The sequence below is a fragment of the Rhinoraja longicauda genome, chromosome 2, assembly GCF_053455715.1.
Source record: "Rhinoraja longicauda isolate Sanriku21f chromosome 2, sRhiLon1.1, whole genome shotgun sequence".
NCBI lineage: Eukaryota > Metazoa > Chordata > Chondrichthyes > Rajiformes > Arhynchobatidae > Rhinoraja > Rhinoraja longicauda.
In genome coordinates, this window is record NC_135954.1 from 68411934 (window position 1) to 68431032 (window position 19099).

The 19099-nt window shown below is 43.1% G+C and overlaps 2 protein-coding genes across 8 annotated transcripts in view; one reads left to right on the forward strand and one right to left on the reverse strand.

Moving 5' to 3' along the window:
• Positions 1-4431, reverse strand: part of hibadhb (3-hydroxyisobutyrate dehydrogenase b) — a 94289-nt gene extending 89858 nt beyond the window's left edge. For 3 of the 5 annotated variants that reach the window (XR_013548843.1, XR_013548842.1, XM_078420557.1), the window contains exon 1: positions 1700-1834. Coding sequence is in view for 1 of the 5 variants with exons in the window: in XM_078420557.1 (XP_078276683.1) it covers positions 1700-1769 (70 nt within the window). In the remaining 4 variants the exon portion in view is untranslated. Of the gene's footprint in view, positions 1-1699; positions 1835-4245 lie in introns of those variants that run through there. The other 2 variants (XM_078420583.1, XM_078420575.1) reach the window with 2 other exon arrangements.
• An 847-nt stretch (positions 4432-5278) lies between these two features.
• tax1bp1b (Tax1 (human T-cell leukemia virus type I) binding protein 1b) overlaps positions 5279-19099 on the forward strand; it is an 80629-nt gene continuing 66808 nt past the window's right edge. For 2 of the 3 annotated variants that reach the window (XM_078420596.1, XM_078420613.1), the window contains exon 1: positions 5280-5556. The gene's annotated coding sequence lies outside the window, so the exon portion shown is untranslated. Of the gene's footprint in view, positions 5557-19099 lie in introns of all 3 variants that reach the window. The other variant, XM_078420607.1, reaches the window with a different exon arrangement.

The window sequence follows — 19099 nt, forward strand, 5'->3', positions numbered from 1 at the left end:
TACTCCAGCTTTTTGCGTCTGTCTTCAGCAGGTAGATTTCTTAGCTTCAGAGCTGAGAAGTCTGCAAACATCTGCACTACATATTGGACTCTATAGCAGAGCATAAAATGCCACTCCCATCTTATGTCAGCATTGAGCTTCATGAATTCTGGAAGAAATGTAGGTAATTCTGACAGTAGCTGCTCCCTAGGTAGAAGGCGCGCACCAATAAAACTACACACAAATGACCTCAATGCCTCTCGCCAGAGAAACCCAACATCCAACTGGAGATAAATGGGTCTACTGTGGATAGGGTGAGCAGTTTTAAATACTTGGGAGTCCGCATCGCAGAGGATCTGACGTGGGCAACGCACATTGCCGCACTGGTGGGTAAGGCTAAGCAGCGCCTTTACCACCTTAGACAACTGAGGAAATTCAGAGTGTCTCTGAGGATCCTTCATTGCTTCTACTCTGGGGCTGTAGAGAGCATCCTGTCCGGGAACATCACAGTCTGGTTTGGGAACAGCTCTGCCCAGGACAGGATGGCCCTGCAGAGAGTAGTGCGTTCGGCAGAACGCACCATGGGAACTACACTCGTCCCCCTGCAGGACCTATACATCAGGAGAGGATGAGACGGAGAGGATGAGACGGAGCTTCTTCCCACAGGCCATCAGGACTGTCAACTTTTATAACCCCAGAAACTAAATTTTTGTCGACACTAATAGTAACTTATTAACTTTATTTATGTGCTGTAACTGTAATTCTTTTTGTGCACAACCCGCAGGCATTGCCACTTTCATTTCACTGCACATCGTGTATGTGTATGTGACAAATAAAAATTGACTTGACTTGTTTCTGCGGACCAATTGATACTTGAACTTCGACCTGATATGACCTTCAAACCCCACACAGTTTGTCTAAATCACACACAATACTTCCACTGACTGAGATGTTCAACGACTGAAATTATCATCACTTGTATTTGTCATCTCTAGATTCAATTTATCCAATGTGTTTCTTTTGACCTCCATGTCTCCAGTCAACAATAACAACCTCAGCTTGCCAAGAACACAGCCACGTACATCCTTCACCACGGTATTTGCAAGCAGTCATTTTGGTGAATGACCAGCATTCAAATAAATCCATAATGAACTTGATAAAATCAAAATATTTTGAGATTGTCTTAAAAAAGATCTACAAAACCATTACAAAACAATGCAGTGTTTAACAAGAATTCATTTTTCCGCTGGAATCTATTTTTGGCAAACATATAATACAATTCATCAAGAGCAAACAGATGCCCAAAATAACCCTAATACATTAAATGTAAAATAGCTTGAGTTACTTATCTACATGTCTCATTCTACAGTATAAAATTACACACTTTCAGGTCGGATTAGTATAGTTGAAAAAATAAAGCAACTGGTCCAGACCAATGTATACACCTGAAACAAGAGAAAGGGATATCCAACCATGTAAATGGTTCTTTAATTTAGACCTTAAAGTCAGTGTTATATTGAGTTATTTTGTATGATGGTTGACATCCATAAGATCAACAAAATATGTACTGCTAGTAGGTTGCGTTGGCTTCCAACTTGCCGGAGGGAACTAGTCTCTTGCAAAACCTTCAGACTTATTACGGCACCCTCGCCTTCAACACCAATCAGTGTTCAATTTCAACTCGTTGTTTAATTTGAGCATAATAAGGAGGACTCCTTACCAACACGATGACGAACATAACCACGGTATTTAAGTGGGAAGCTCACTAAGCTCCTTACTAGAGCCGCCATGCTTCAATCTTGTCTTCACGACCTCTACCTCCTGCAACTCCTTCGGAACCAGCCTATCGCAGAGCCAGCGGAAGCTTTGGGCTGAAGCTGAACTGACAGCGGCAGCGCCAATACACAAGTGAAGGGCAGCAACGCGCTCTCACCAATCAGCAACGACATGCGCTGGCTGGGTCTTCCTCCCAGGTCTCAGAAGCTGAGCAATTCTAGTTTATAATGGTCCAGCATTCATATAAAATCGATGCCTTGTAACTGTTTATGCGATGGAATGATTATTCATTCTGTATAAAAATCATTATTTTATTGAGTCATATTTTGAGAACAATTTGACAGTCTAGGCACAGAAGGCAGTTTGTGCTGCCCCCTTCCCCAGACTTCGTCCTCTTTTTGCTTCTTTCTTCTTTCCTTTAACAAAATCACCAAACTAAACTTCAACCTCGGATTCCAGGGACAACTCTCATGGGCTACAAAAGAGATAAATATATCATGATCATATTGAATGGCGGTGCAGGCTCGAAGGGCCGAATGGCCTACTCCTGCACCTATTTTCTATGTTTCTATGTTTCTATATGGTAGGATGATGCAGTACTAGGCTTGTAGAGGTCTTATCACCAACAGATACCAAGTTATATGTAAGGCTGAAGGAATCGGCTAATTGTAGAAAAAAAGTATTCAAAATTTGTAAAGTCAGGCGGGATAAGATGTGAAGTTCTGTTGGGCCAAGTATTCTTTCATTTTGTTTCTAATCCATTTTAAAAGACTCGGTCAACAAAATTAGGTGCAAGTCTACTTGAAGCTACTGGAAAAGGGTGTGCAACAAAAGGGATTTAAAGAAAGATTTCATTCAGTGATACAATTTTAGACAACGCAAATAAAATCACACATAAATGGTTGCACAATGGCCAATAGAATAAACATTTTAATAAATTATCTTTGGGGGAATGTGGAAAAACAGTGGTTAAACTACTTAAGATTTCTTGTTATTCATATCTCCTCAGGAAGTAAACGGGCCTTGTTATTACAGTGGATTTAAAAGATAATGCAACCTCTGCACTGTTCTCCATTTATTGTCAAACTGTGCCTGCAGAAATTGTTCCAAATTTATTTTAAACAGACGTAGCAAACCAATCAACAAAACCAGGAGTGTACTGCCAGACAATAAATTGTACATCTCTAAAGATTATGCAGGAGCTTTACAATACATTGGTGTTCAATTCTGCTACGTACACCACAAAAGAGAACAATTTAAGAAGCTGCAGTGGAAAACAGTGGGAAATGTGCTTCCTGTACTACTTAATGTTTCTGACATCCAAAGCTACCTACATTTTCATTCTTGTATATAAAGGAATTCATATAAATAGCTTATTTCATGACCTTTGGACGTGTCAAAGTAGTTTAGATATTTAATTTTTGTTTTAAATATTGTCACTGGTGTAATAAACGGTGTGTTGGACGGTTTAGCTGATCAACAAAATGAGACTACTTTTTTTGTGAAAAATGGATGAGAAAAATACTGACCAGCAATATGTAGAATCTCCTTTTCTTATTCAAAAATATTGGATATTTTGGATCTTCCTGGAAGGGCAGACTTGGCTTAACATTGAAACTTAATTGTGATACTTCTGTCAGGATAGTACCTTTAAATATCCTATTCCAATACCTCAGTGTCCAATTTGACTGCCAAATTATCTTAAATTCTCCCGATTTAACCAGCAAACCTCACAAAATGATGTTGGATACATTTCAGTTCAATGCAACTCATACAGATTGAACATGACCTCAGTTCTGCAAAAACAATCCCATTCGTCTAAAAAGCTAAAGTCCTCCCCTTTATGCTATTCCTTTAGACACATGTTCATCACCTGCTGGCACATGCTGCTGAAAGTAAAACAAAAAGATTACAGCCTTCAAGGTCCTGCTCTTTAAGCTAGTTATTTAGCTTCTCGAATTCACATTGTAGGACCTTGTACATCTTTCTTTTATCAATAGCGTTTGCACAAAAATAAACCCTAACCTCTGGGTATTTATCCTATGCCTTAAAAATGCCCTGCAACTGTTCTAATAATGTTCTTTATAGTAGGAAGAGGAAGAAAGTGTAGGTGCACTGCACACGGCTTGTTTGTAATTACTTTACTTTGTCTTTACTTTGATGGGATACCACGCAAACAAAAGCTTTTCACTATACCTCAGTACACATGACAATAACAATAAACTAAACTTGGATTCGCATCTAAGGTGCCACTCACTATGGTGCCTCCAACCACTCTCACCCTTAGACTGTTGCTCCTCCCTTGTGCAGTTAAACTGCCCACAGTGCAGTGATCTAGGCTCTTATGGAGCGGATCCCTCTCAGAAATATATTCACTCACATTGCAGGGAGAGTTAAAAAAAAAATCAAAATAAACTCTCGTCAGAGTAAAAAATATATACAAAACAGGAACTGTGCCAAAATTCTGACATTCTCAGTGGCTATACATACATGCATTTGCGTTATATGGTAGCGTTCACAAATATTTTACCCGACACCCTTGCCACATGTGGCCCCCTGGAGTGATATAGAGTTGAGGGGTGTCTCCACCACACCCTGCGCCAATATGCAGCAGCGAAAGGACCGTGGTTACGAGGAGAACGAGCTCACCATCCCCATCCCACTTCACTTCCCCTGTCCCCATCCCACTTCACCTTCCCACCCCTCCCCATCCCACTTCCCTTCACCTCCCTTCTACTAACCCCATCCCCCCTCACTTCCCCTCCCCTCTACTATCCCCATCCCCTCACTTCCCCTCCCCATCGCACCTCCCCTCCCGTCTCCATCCCACTTCACCTCCCCTCCCGTCTCCATTCCACTTCACCTCCTCTCCCCTGTCCCCATCCCACTTCATCTTCCATCCCCGTCTCCATCACTCTTCACTTCCTCTTCCCTGTCCCCATCCCACTTCATCTTCCCTCCCCTGTCCCCATCCCACTTAATCTTCCCTCCCCTGTCCCCAGCCCAATTCATCTTCCCTCCCCTGTCCACATCTCACTTCATCTTCGCTCCCCTGTCCCCATCCCACTTCATCTTCCCTCCCCTGTCCCCATCCCACTTCACCTTCCCTCCCCTGTCCCCATCCCACTTCATCTTCCCTCCCCTGTCCCCATCCCACTTCATCTTCCCTCCCCTGTCTCCATCACTTCACTTCCTCTCCCCTGTCCCCATCCCACTGCATCTTCCTCTCCCCTGTCCCCATCCCACTGCATCTTCCCTCCCCTGTCCCCATCCCACTTCACCTTCTCTCCCCTGTCCCTGTCCCACTGCATCTTCCCTCCCCTGTCCCCATCCCACTGCGTCTTCCCTCCCCTGTCCCCATCCCACTGCATCTTCCCTCCCCGTCCCCATCCATCTTCCCTCCCCTGTCCCCATCCATCTTCCCTCCCCTGTCCCCATCACACTTCACTTCCTCTCCCCTGTCCCCATCCCGCTTCATCTTCCCTCCCCTGTCCCCAGCCCACTTCTTCCCTCCCCTGTCCCCATCCACCTTCCCTCCCCTGTCCCCATCCATCTTCCTTCCCCTGTCCCCATCCATCTTCCCTCCCCTGTCTCCATCCATCTTCCCTCCCCTGTCCCCATCCCACTTCCCCTCCGTCCTTGCCCCGCCCTCGGTGCTGCCGGCCTTTGACCCCGGAAGTTGTTATGTGGCTGGATTATGCCGTCACAGGGCGCTTGGCCTCGGTGACGGAGTTGGGAAGCGGCGGCGCTGGCGGTGACGGCCGAGGGTTCAGCGGCAGCGGGGACCGCGGCGACGGCCAGGTGAGTGTGTCCTCTCCTCTCCTCTCCTCGCCCGCTCTGCCCTGCTCTTTCCGGGGCAGCGGACATTTCGCCCTCCGGTGTCACCGGGTTAACAGGAGGCAACGGCAGGTTTAAAGTTGGGCCCGATCGCCGCTTGTTTGTCCGGAACCAAGCTCCGGACCTGGTGGCTCGGCCCGGCCCGCAGCCCCGGCTACGGGCGCCACTTTCCCACTACCAGGGCCCGGTGTCGGAGCCCGCTGAGTGCGGCCCTGTGTGACCCAGGCCGTCAGTTGGTACGAAGCTGCACCCGGCGGCACCGTGACTAACTCCCCGATAATCTCCCGACATCTGCCTCCGCTTCCCTTCAGTTTTGGCGATCTGTCTTGTGCGCTGCTAAACAGTGAATGGGTTTCCTCGCCACTTCCAGCACTTGCTCTCAGTTGTCGTTTGTATTTTGCAGTTTATGTGACTTTGGAATATTTTTGTATAATCCAAGTTCTCTTGTGCTCGGAAAGTGGAGAGTGTAAATACGAGAATGAAAGCAAACAATCAAAGTTCAAACAGGCTAATATTTAAATTAAATAAATAAAGTCGACTTGATTCGAGTGGGATTCTGAAAATCCCTTGTAACTAATGTAGAGTTGGTTTTTATAAGTGTGTAGAACAGTGGTAGATTGTGAACATGGACACATTTGCTGCAAAAGGATCCGATTGCTGAACTGAAGGTTGCTCTTTAGCAATTTCTGAGTTGCAAACATTTAGTCAAATATGTATACGATACTCTCTTACTTTGAGGAGACATGAGAGACGAGATGCTGGAACCTTGAGCAAAAACAGTCTGGAAGAACTCTGGGTTGTGCAGCATATGTGGAGGGAAATGGACAGTTGATGTTTTGTGCTTAGACGCTTGTCCTGACTGAAATATACATATGAGGGGGTGGGGCAAGAACTGGGCTGTGATGGGAAGATCATGGGTATGATCGGTGAGGAAGGAAATGGATGGAGTTAGTTGAGGGGAAAGGGGATGGAATGTGTCAAAATGGTTTTCAGATTAGAGAAACAGGACATTGTATTCAATAACTGAATTCAGATTTTAGTAACCTGCTTCTTCTCTCTCTCTCTCTCTCCCCCCCCTTGTGGAAGCTGCAGCATGACAAATGTTAAGATAGCTGTACAGCGCAACAATCTTTAGGCATTCATTAACACACACCAATGTTCGTGATAGGTATTCTTTGACGCACACGGCAAGGTTTTTGATAGTCATATTTGAACATTAAATAAAGGATTAAATAGCATATTGTTTTACTTGTATTAGTATTATTGCATTTGTACTAGTGTTTTGAGAACGTATGGTTATTAATGATAAGAAATTAGAAAGTGCGCACAATTTAAAGGGTTAAAATCGACATAAAAAATTGACTGTTGCAAGTGGAACTTTAGAGTAGTACAGTAACTGGGATTGTGCTCCTCTCCTTGTGCCCAAGTAAATAAAGTGTGTGGAAAATGAATGCAAGTTGTCAGAGTTCAGTTGATCGGACATGACACCCCTCTACCCAGATCCTCCCTTTCTGACAACAGCCTGGCAACTCTGAATAGAAAATAGGTGCAGGAGGAGGCCATTTGGCCCTTCGAGCCAGCACCGCCATTCAATGTGATCATGGCTGATCATTCTTAATCGGTATTCCGTTCCTGCCTTCTCCCCATACCCCCTGACTCCGCTATCCTTAAGAGGTCTATCCAGCTCTCTCTTGAATGCATTCAGAGAATTGGCCTCCACTGCCTTCGGAGGCTGAGAATTCTACAGTTTCACAACTCTCTGACTGAAAAAGTTTTTCCTCATCTCAGTTCTAAATGGCCTACCCCTTATTCTTAAACTGTGACCCCTTGTTCTGGACTCCCCCAACATTGGGAACATGTTTCCTGCCTCTAACGTGTCCAACCCCTTAATAATCTTATACGTTTCGATAAGATCTCCTCTTATCCTAAATTCCAGTGTATACAAGCCTAGTCGCTCCAGTCTTTCAACATATGACAGTCATTCAAACATAGAAAATAGGTGCAGGAGTAGGCCCTTCGAGCCTGCACCACCATTCAATATGATCATGGCTGATCATCCAGCTCAGTAACCTGTACCTGCCTTCTCTCCATACCCCCTGATCCCTTTAGCCACAAGGGCCATAGCTAACTCCCTCTTAAATATAGCCAATGAACTGGCCTCAACTACCTTCTGTGGCAGAGAATTCCACAGACTCACCACTCTCTGTGTGAAGAAATGTTTTCCCATCTCGGTCCTAAAAGACTTCCCCCTTATCATTGAGCTGTGACCCCTGGTTCTGGACTTCCCCAACATCGGGAACAATCTTCCCGCATCTAGCCTCTCCAACCCCTTAAGAATTTTATATGTTTCAATAAGATCCCCCCTCAGTCTTCTAAATTCCAGCGAGTATAAGCCTAGTCTATCCAGTCTTTCTTCATATGAAAGTCCTGCCATCCCAGGAATTAACCTAGTAAACCTACGCTGCACGCCCTCAATAGCAAGAATATCCTTCCTCAAATTTGGAGACCAAAACTGCACTCAGTACTCCAGGTGCTGTCTCACTAGGGCCCTGTACAGCTGCAGAAGGATCTCTTTGCTCCTATACTCAACTCCTCTTGTTATGAAGGCCAACATTCCATTGGCTTTCTTCACTGCCTGCTGTACCTGCATGATTCCTTTCAGTGACTGATGCACTAGGACACCCAGATCTCGTTGTACGTCCCTGTTCCTAACTTGACACCATTCAGATAACACTCTGCCTTCCTATTCTTACCACCAAAGTGGATAACCTCACGCGTATCCACATTAAACTGCATCTGCCATGCATCCGCCCAGTCACACAACCTGTCCAAGTCACCCTGCAACCTCATAGCATCTTCCTCACAGTTCACACTACTACCCAGCTTTGTATCATCTGCAAATTTGCTAATGGTACTTTTAACCCCTTCATCCAAGTCGTTAATGTATATTGTAAATAGCTGCGGTCCCAGCACTGAGCCTTGCAGTATCCCACTAGTCACTGCCCGCCATTCTGAAAGGGACCCATTTATCCCCACTCTTTGCTTTCTGTCTGTCAACCAATTTTCTATCCATGTCAGTACCCTACCTCCAATACCATGTGCTCTAATTTTGCCCACTAATCTCCTATGTGGAACCTTGTCAAAGGCTTTCTGAAAGTCAAGGTACACCACATCCACCGGCTCTCCCCTGTCAATTTTCCTAGTTACATCCTCAAAGAATTCCAGAAGATTAGTCAAGCATGATTTCCCTTTCGTAAATCCATGCTGACTCGGAACGATCCTGTTACTACTATCCAAATGCTCCGCAATGTCGTCTTTTACAATTGACTCCAGCATCTTCCCTACCACTGATGTCAGACTAACTGGTCTATAATTTCCCGTTCTCCCTCCCTCCTTTCTTAAAAAGTGGGACAACATTAGCTACCCTCCAATCCACAGGAACTGATCCTGAATCTATAGAACATTGGAAAATGATCACCAATGCGTCCACAATTTCTAGCACCACCTCCTTAAGTACCCTGGGATGCAGACCATCAGGCCCTGGGGATTTATCAGCCTTCAGTCCCATCAGTCTACCCAACACCGTTTCCTGCCTAATGTGGATTTCCTTCAGTTCCTCCGTCACCCTAGGATCTCTGGCCACTAGAACATCTGGGAGATTGCTTGTATCTTCCTTAGTGAAGACAGATCCAAAGTACCGGTTCAACTCATCTGCCATTTCCTTGTTCCCCATAATAAATTCCCCCGCTTCTGTCTTCAAGGGACCCACATTTGCCTTGACTATTTTTTTCCTCTTTACATACCTAAAAAAGCTTTTGCTATCCTCCTTTATATTATTGGCTAGTTTATCCTCGTATCTCATCTTTTCTCCCCGTATTGCCTTCTTAGTCATCTTCTGTTGCTCTTTAAAAGAGTCCCAATCCTCTGGCTTCCCACTCTTCTTTGCTTTGTTGTACTTCTTCTCTTTTATTTTTCTGCTGTCCTTGACTTCCCTTGTCAGCCACGGGCGCTCTATTCCCCTTGGAATCTTTCCTCCTCTTTGGAATAAATTGATCCTGCAAATTCTGCATTATTCCCAGGAATACCTGCCATTGCTGTTCCACCGTCTTCCCTGCTAGGGCCTCCTTCCAGTCAATTCTGGCCAGCTCATGCCTCTGTAATCCCCTTTGCTATACTGTTGGAGTAACTCAGCGGGACAGGCAGCATCTCTGGAGAGAAGGAGTGGGTGACGTTTCGGGTCGAGACCCTGCTTCTACCTTCCCTCCATTCTTTCAGATCAGAGGAAGAGTCATTATTTTCACTACCATGTACGAAATGTTGTCTACCCTTGTCTGAGTATTCATTTTGAAATTGATTATTTTATTTTGTATATTCATTTTTCCTAATAATCATGAAATTTCTCCTGTCCATGTCCTCCTAATGTCTTTTACCATTGTCAACTTCTACCATCAATTTAAACTTTTGTATCATTGACACACTTTGTGATTGTACTTTTATTTTAAATTGGAGTCTTTAAAATAATACAGAAGGGGCAGTAATAGACAATAGGTGCAGGAGGCCATTCGGCTCTCTCTCCATATCCATCTATCCAATTATTTCACTATTCTGTATGTTTCAATGAGGTCCCCCTCATTCTCCTAAACTCCAGCGAGTACAGGCCCTGTGCCGACAAATACTCATCATAGGTTAACCTATTCATTTCTGGGATCATTCCTGTAAACCTCCTCTGGGCCCTCTCCAGAGCCAGCGCATCCATCCTCAAATATGATGCCCAAAATTGCTCACAATATTCCAAATGCGGCCTGACCAGTGCCTTATAGAGCCTCAGCATTCCATCCTTGTTTTTGTAAACAAGCTCTCTCGAAATAGACAATAGACAATAGGTGCAGGGGTAGGCCATTCGGCCCTTTGAGCCAGCACCGCCATTCAATGTAATCATGGCTGATCATTCTCAATCAGTACCCCGTTCCTGCCTTCTCCCCATACTCCCTGACTCCGCTATCCTCAAGAGCTCTATCTAGCTCTCTCTTGAATGCATTCAGAGAATTGGCCTCCACTGCCTTCTGAGGCAGAGAATTCTACAAGGTAATGAAGGTATTGCTGCTGTTCACCATTACTTTGCTTTCTGTCACTTGTATTTGTATCTAAATGTCTGCCGGCAGTTTAATCTCCAGGACTCCACTTTAATTCCTTTGTCATTCTTAATACAGACCACCTACTGTACATCTTCAACCCTCCAAAATTCTGCAAGAAATGAAACATCAGGAAATATTCTCCTTGAACACCTTTATTGGTTTTCATTTAATGCACCTTTTTCAAAGTTTTTTTGTGTTTCTTTAACTGTTTTTTATTTATAAAATACTTTGGGTTACATTCCCTTTCAAATCTTTATCTATCTAATTTCCTTCACTCTTCTGCAATCCATATTCCATCTGGTTCTGTCTATGAAATCATGTTTATTTCAAAATTTTAGAAGCACCTTTTTCAGGTGATTGCATAACAATGTATCCGATTTATTGCAAACATTCTTTTAACTTTGCATGGCTCCAAATCTTACTAGGTTGGGTATTAATTTTTAATTTATTTAATTGCTTATTACTGAAATGATGAGAAAACAACTGGCTTTAAAATTTACACTACCAGCTTTATAGTTTATAAATATATATATATTTTTAAAGTTAAAAGCAAATATGTTCTTGTTTCAGATTTTATTTTGTATGGTATTCCATATTTTTCCCTGATACCTTCTATTCATCGGTATGTATGTGTCATTTATTTTGACATTGCTGGCAAAACTGGTGCAAAATATTGATTTGGTGTATCAATTAAGAATTTTGTTATTCCATTTTGGGACATAACAATAAAATACTCTTGACTCTAACTTTTTAAAAAATATCAAGGCAAATATCCATCAAACACAGGACATTAATGCAGGAGTTTCTGGATGCTTCGGTCTTAAGATCTTGCAATCCATCACAGTTTGTCCCACTTCTATCTCTATTCAATTCTGTTTGCAATCACAGTTGCATGATAAAATGGTTCATGCATGCAGGCAGCAAAACTGAGATAATAGCCAGTCTTGGACTGATAAGGGTCAAGTAATGTTTGTGCTGCACAAGTGTCAGACAATATTTGTCTCCAAGAAGAGTGCATATAGTCTTTTATCCATGACATTCACTAGTAATGAACGCAGAACAGTACAGCACACGAACAGGCCCTTTTGGCCACAATGTCTAGCCAAATATGCCTAGATAAATTCTGCCTGCATGTGATCCTTATCCCTCCATTCCTTGCATATCCATGTGCTCATCTAAAAGCTTCTAAAATGTCACTATCATATCTGCCTCCAACACCTTTGGCCGCACATTCTAGCCACCCACCACTGTGTGTGTAAAAAAAACTTTCCCTGCACATCTGTCTGTTTTTAGAAACACATCTCAGAGTTTGTGTTTAAAAAGGAATCACCATGCACACCTCCGTGGGTGTGATTAAAAAAAACCCAAAAAAAACTTCCCCTGCATGTCTCATAGAAACATAGAAAATAAGGTGCAGGAGGAGGCCATTTGGCCCTTTGAGCCAGCACCGCCATTCATTGTGATCATGGCTGATCATCCACAATCAGTAACCTGTGCCTGCCTTCTCCCCAAATCCCTTGATTCCACTAGCCCCGAGAGCTCTAACTCTATTAAATTCATCCAGTGAATTTGCCTCCACTGCCTTCTGTGGTGGAGAATTCCACAAATTCAAAACTGTCTGGGGGAAAAAATTATTCTAATCTCAGTTTTAAATGGCCTCCCCATTATTCTTAGACTGTGGGCCCTGGTTCTGGACTTCCCCCAGCATTGGGAACATTTTTCCTGCATCTAGCTTGTCCAGTCCTTTTATCATTTTATACGTCTCTAGAAGATCCCCTCTCATCCTTGGGAATCCAGTGAATACAAGCCCAATCCTTCCTCATATGACAGTCCCGCCATCCCAGGGATTAACCTTGTGAACCTACGCTGCACTGCCTCAATAGCAAGGATGTCCTTCCTCGAATTAGGAGACCAAAACTGTACACAATATTCCAGATGTGGTCTCACAAGGGCCCTATACAACTGCAGAAGGACTTCTTTGCTCCTGTACTCAAATCCGCTCGTTATGAAGGCTAACATGCCATTAGCTTTCTTCATTGCCTGCTGTACCTGCACATTTACTTTCAGTGACTGGCGTACAAGGACCCCCAGGTCACGTTGCACTTCCCCTGTACCTAATCTGACACCATTGAGATAATAATCTGCCTCATTATCTTTGACGCCAAAGTGGATAACCTCACATTTATGTACATTATACTGCATCTGCCATGCATCTGCCCACTCACTCAACCTGTCCAAGTCACCCTGCAAACTCCTAATATCCTCTTCGCAGTTCACACTGCCACCCAGCTTTGTGTCATCTGCAAACTTATTACGGTTACCTCTAATTCTATCATCCAAATCATTAATATATATTGTAAATAGATGTGGCCCCAGCACCGAGCCTTGCGGCATGCCACTCGCCACTGCCTGCCATTCTGAAAAGGACCCGTTTATTCCTACTCTTTGCTTCCTGTCTGCCAACCAGTTCTCTATCCATGTCAATACCCTACCCCCAATACCATGTGCTCTAATTTTGCTCATCAATCTCCCATGTGGGACCTTATCAAAGGCTTCTGAAAGCCTAGATACACTACATCCACTGGCTCTCCTTCATCCATTTTACTTGACACATCCTCAAAAAAAATCCAGAAGATTAGTCAAGCAGGATTTCCCCTTCATAAATCCATGCTGACTTGGACCAATCCTTTTACTGCTATCCAATTGCGCCATTATTAACTCTTTAATAATTGACTCCAGCATCTTCCCCACCACCGATGTCAGGCTAATTGGTCTATGATTTGGCGTTTTCTCTCTCGCTCCTTTCTTGAAAAGTGGGATAACATTAGCTACCCTCCAATCCACAGGAACTGATCCTGAATCTATTGATCATTGGAAAATGATCACCAATGCTTCCTCCTTGAGTACCCTCGGATGCAGACCATCAGGCCCTAGGGATCAGCCTTCAGTCCCATCAGTCTACCCAATACTATTTCTCGCCTAATGCAAATCTCTTTCAGTTCCTCTGTCTCCCTAGATCCTCTGCCCTCTAGTACATCTGGGAGATTGTGGCTTCCTTAGTGAAGACAGATCTGTTCAACTCTTCTGCCATTTCCTTGTTACCCATAATAATTTCACCCATTTCTGCCTTTAAGGGACCCACATTTGTCTTTACTAATCTTTTTCTCTTAACATACCTAAAAGAAGCTTTCACTGTCCTTCTTTATATTCTTGGCCAGCTTCCCCTCTTACTTCATCTTTTCAGCCCGTATTGCCTTTTTTGTTACCTTCTGTTGTCCTTTGAAAGTTTCCCAATCCTCTGGCTTCCCGCTACTCTTTGCTATGTTGTACACCTTTTCTTTTAGTTTTATTCCATCCCTAACTTCCCTTGTCAGCCACGGTTGCCTCATACTCCCCTTAGAATTTTTCTTCCTCTTTGGAATGAAAGGATCCTGCATCTTCTGGATTATGCCCAGAAATTCCTGCCATTGCTGTTCCACCGTCATTCCTGTTAGGATCCTTTTCCAGTCGACCTTGGCCTGCTCCTCTCTCATGCCTTCATAGTCCCCTTTGTTCAACTGCAGCACTGACACTTCTGATTAACTTTCTCCCTCTTAAAATGCAGTTAAAACTAATCATGCTATGGTCACTACCTCGAGTTCCCTTATTAAATCTGGTTCATTGGACAACACTAAATCCAGAATTGCCTTCTCTCTGGTAGGCTCCAGTACAAGCTTCTCAGTGGGACTCTTCAAACTCACTTTCTTGGGGTTTAGAACCAACCTGATTTTCCGAGTCTACCTGCACATTGAAATCCCCCATAACCACAGTGGCATTACCTTTGTTACATGCCAGTTTTAACTCCTGCTACAGCTTACACATTATCCGGGCTACTGTTTGGGAGCCTGTAGATAACTCCCATTAGTAGTTTTCTTACCTTTACAATTCCTCAATTCCATCCACAGTGACTGTACATCGTCAGTCCCTATGCCACCCCTCGCAAGGGACTGAATTTCACCCCTCGCCAACAGAGCTACCCCACCTCCTCTGCCCACCTGCCTTTCTATAGGACATATAACCCTGAATATTCAGTTCCCAGTCCCGATCCTCCTCCATGTCTCTTTAATCCCCACAATGTCATATCTACCAATCTCCAACTGAGCCTCAAGCTCATCCACTTTATTTCTTATACTTCATGCATTCATATATACTTTTAATCCATTACTCATCTCACCTTTCACATTGATTCCTACTACACCTGGCCAAACTCTCCTATCCCTTCATGAACTTTCTCCCCCGTTAATTCTGGGGTCTTTCTTAACTTTTCCTATACTCTCTTTCCCTTCAACTCCATCATTGTCTATCCCATTTGATGTCTATTTAGTTTAAAACAACCTGTGTAGTAGTGGCAAACCTGCCTGCCAGAAGTATAAGAAAATAACTGCAGATGCTGGTACAAATCGATTTATTCACAAAATGCTGGAGTAACTCAGCAGGTCAGGCAGCATCTCGGGAGAGAAGGAATGGGTGACGTTTCGGGTCGAGACCCTTCTTCAGACTGATGTCGGGGGTGGGACAAAGGAAGGATATAGGTGGAGACAGGAAGATAGAGGGAGATCTGGGAAGGAAGAGGGGAAGGGAGGGACAGAGGAGCTATCTGAAGTTGGAGAAGTCGACGTTCATACCACCGGGCCGCAAACTGCCCAGGTCACCTGCCTGTTGAGGTGCAACCTGTTCCTTTTGTACAATTCCCCCTTTACCCCAAAACAGATCCCAGTGGTCTAAGAATCTAAATCCCTGCACCAGCTCCTCAGCCACACATTCAGATCCCCTATCTCCCTGTTCCTGCCCTCAACAGCACGAGGAATTGGAAGCAAACCAGAGATAACTACCCTGGAGGTCCTGCTTTTCAGCCTTCTTCCGAGCTCTCTAAAGTCATGCTGCAGAATATCTTTCCTCATCTTCCCGACGTCGTTTATGCCGACATGCACAACCACATCCGGCTGCTCACCTTCACCCTTGAGGATGCTCTGCAATTGGTCTGTGACGTCCTGGATCCTGGCACCAGGGTGGCAACACACCATCCTTTTAACGTTGCCCCTCTCACCTTAAAGTTTTGTCATTTCAATCTTGGGAAAATGGTCATGACTGTCTATCCTATCTATTCCTCTTATAATTTTATGTATTTCTATTAGGTCTCCCTTCATACACACCTCCAGAGAAAACAATCCTAAGTTTATTCAACCTTTCCTTACAGCTAATACCGTCAAACCCTGTTCACCTTTCTAAATGTTTGTTTACTTCATCAGTGAATTGCTGTGATTGAAATATGCACCATCTCCAAGATGCACTGCAGCTACTTGCCAGGACCATTTTATTAGAAGCTCCCACACTTGCAATTTCTACTGCTGAGATGGACAATAGCAACTTTTACTTATCAAATCATGTTCCCTTGCATCTGAAATATTGTTCTGTTCTTTCATTGTCACTGTATCTGCATCCTGAATTTTTTCAACCAACAGCACTATGGGAGTACTTTCACCAGGTGGACCTGCAGTTGGCATTGTAATGGACAACCACGATCCATAAACAAAAGAAAATGGGTCTTTTATATTTGTAACGCACCCAAATTTTCCTGTAGACTAAAAAGCATTAAGCAACTTGGTTTTTAATGAGTAATTAAATGTTTCTAATTGAAGTGCAGATGTAACACTGAAAGCATATTTCGCTTTCTTTGCTTAAATTTTCTTCATGTACTCGATGTGACTTAATGTGGCATCACTCCTTTAAAACAGTTGATACAGTTCAAGCCCAATATGGATCTAATTCTTTGACAAAATTAAGAATGACTAGAATTGCATGCAACTTTAATAGGTGCTTATCTATCTTCTCTCTCACTACATTCATCTCTGCTACTGGATCCCCGATTTCCTCACTATTAGACCACAATCAGTGAGGGAAGGGGACAAATCATCCTCTATGATAATCTTCCACACGGGTGCTTCGCAAGGATGCGTTTCAGCCCCCTTCTCTACTCCTTATACACCCACGACTGTGCAGCCAATCACACATCCAATTCAATCTACAAATTTGCGGACGACACCACCATTGTGGATATCAAATAATGACGAGGTGGATTACAGGAAGGAGATTGAGAACCTCATGATCTGGTATGAAGACAACAATATTTCTCTCGTTAGCAAGACAAAGGAGATGGTGAAGGACTTCAGGAAGTGAAGCTGTACATGCCCATTGATGATGCCAAAGAAGAGATGGTTGAAGGCTTTAAGTCCGAGGAGTAAATATCACCAAAAACGTGTCCTGGACCACCCATATTGAAGCAATGGGCAAGAAAGCATACCAACACCTCTACTTCCTTAGAAGGCTTAGGAAGTTCGGCATGTCCCCAATAACTCTCACCAACGTCTACAGATGTGCCATAGAAAGCATTTTATTGGGATGTATTATGGCATGGTTTGGCAACAGCTCCATCCAAGACCACAAGAAATTGCAGTGAATTGCAGCTCAGACTATCACTCAAACCAACCTCCCTTCCATTAACTCCATTTACACTTCATGCTGCCTCGGCAAGGCCACCAGCATAATCAAGGATGACTCTCTTCCCAGTTACTCCCTCTTCACCCCCCTCTGATCAGGCAAGAGGTTCACAACGCATACTTCGAGATTCGGGGACGATTTCTTCCCAGCTGTTATGAGGCAACTGAATCATCCTATCAACAACTAGAGAGCGGTCCAGAATCACTGTCTACCTCACTGGAGACGCTTGGACTTGACTTTAGCTTCCACTAAACTTTATTCCGTGTATCATGTATCTGTACACCATGGATGGCTCGATTATAATCATTTATAATCTTTCCGCTGACTGGTTAGGATGCAACAAAAGCTTTTCACTGTACCTCGGTACACGTGACAATAAATAAAACTATGTTTTATGAAGATTTCTTGTAATTAAAATTGATTAGTTATTTAAGAATGCTACTGCACAGATAAGTCATTTGTCCCAAGGAATCACCACTGGCATTTTGCTTCAAGAGACGCAATTTAAATACTGGCTCCAAATGCAGTATAACACATTATTGATTTTTAAAAAAATATTTGGTGTTGCTGAATTCGACATATTGATGACTCAAATCGGTATCACCCAGTCTGAAGAGAGAAACAGTTTTAAACACTGTTTTTTACGTGGTTAGCATTTTTCCTTCAAAATGAGATGATGATTATTCAACCATCACATTGGGTGTATAGAATTTCTGTCTATGATTAAATAAACTAATTCTGCAAAGACAGTCTGTCACATCCGCCACAACCGAAGATGTCATTGGCTAATGCGGTCTTGCTAAAAATACTGGCATCTGCGATCTACCAGCAGGTACGGGATACTAAGTTGGATGATCAGCCATGATCATATTGAATGGCGGTGCAGGCTCGAAGGGCCGAATGGCCTACTCCTGCACCTATTTTCTATGTTTCTATGAAGCTTTTGAAACCACTGTTTATCTGTCAATGTTGCCATTCTGTCTGTCATCAGTTAAAACCTCCCAATTACCATAAATCATCGTTGAAGTCTTTCAAGTTATTAATATCCTTAAAATGTTACACTGGCACATTGACAATGGCAAAAACAAATTTGCAGAGATTAATTAACTGCAATGGTCATATTTCCAAAGAAGCGTTTTAATCCAGTCTTAGAGATTGTCAACATTAAATACTGGTCAGTGGTAAAATGGATGATAAACCAAAAGAAATAACTTGAGGATCGAATCGGTAGATATTCAATTAACCATAGATTTGCATTGGCAGTTTTGATTCTAAATTTAGAGTTGAAAAGTTGATAGCAGGTTTACGTATATTTATATCTAAATGCAAATTTACATCTGTAAAATATTATAAATTTTAGTTACGCTATAAATCTGTGTTCATATTGTAATTGAAATGATCTATATAAATGAATAGTGTAAGAAAATAACTGCAGATGCTGGTACAAATCGACGGTATTTATTCACAAAATGCTGGAGCAGATCAGGCAGTATCTCAGGAGAGAAGGAATGGGTGACGTTTCAGGTCGAGACCCTTCTTCAGACTGACCCGAAACGTCTCGACCCGAAACGTCACCCATTCCTTCTCTCCTGAGATGCTGCCTGACCTACTGAGTTACTCCAGCATTTTGTATATAAATGAATAGATGAGCAATCGCATGTGTTCTTATAACATGAAGACGCCTCAGTGATAAAACTAATTGAATATTCAGGTATGCTGTAACAACAAATCGACTTTATTATATATGACATAATATATTTTGAGATTTAGATAAAGCAAAATGATTTCCAATTATTTCACCAGCTTTGAGTCTGTCTTGGACACTTACATTGTAA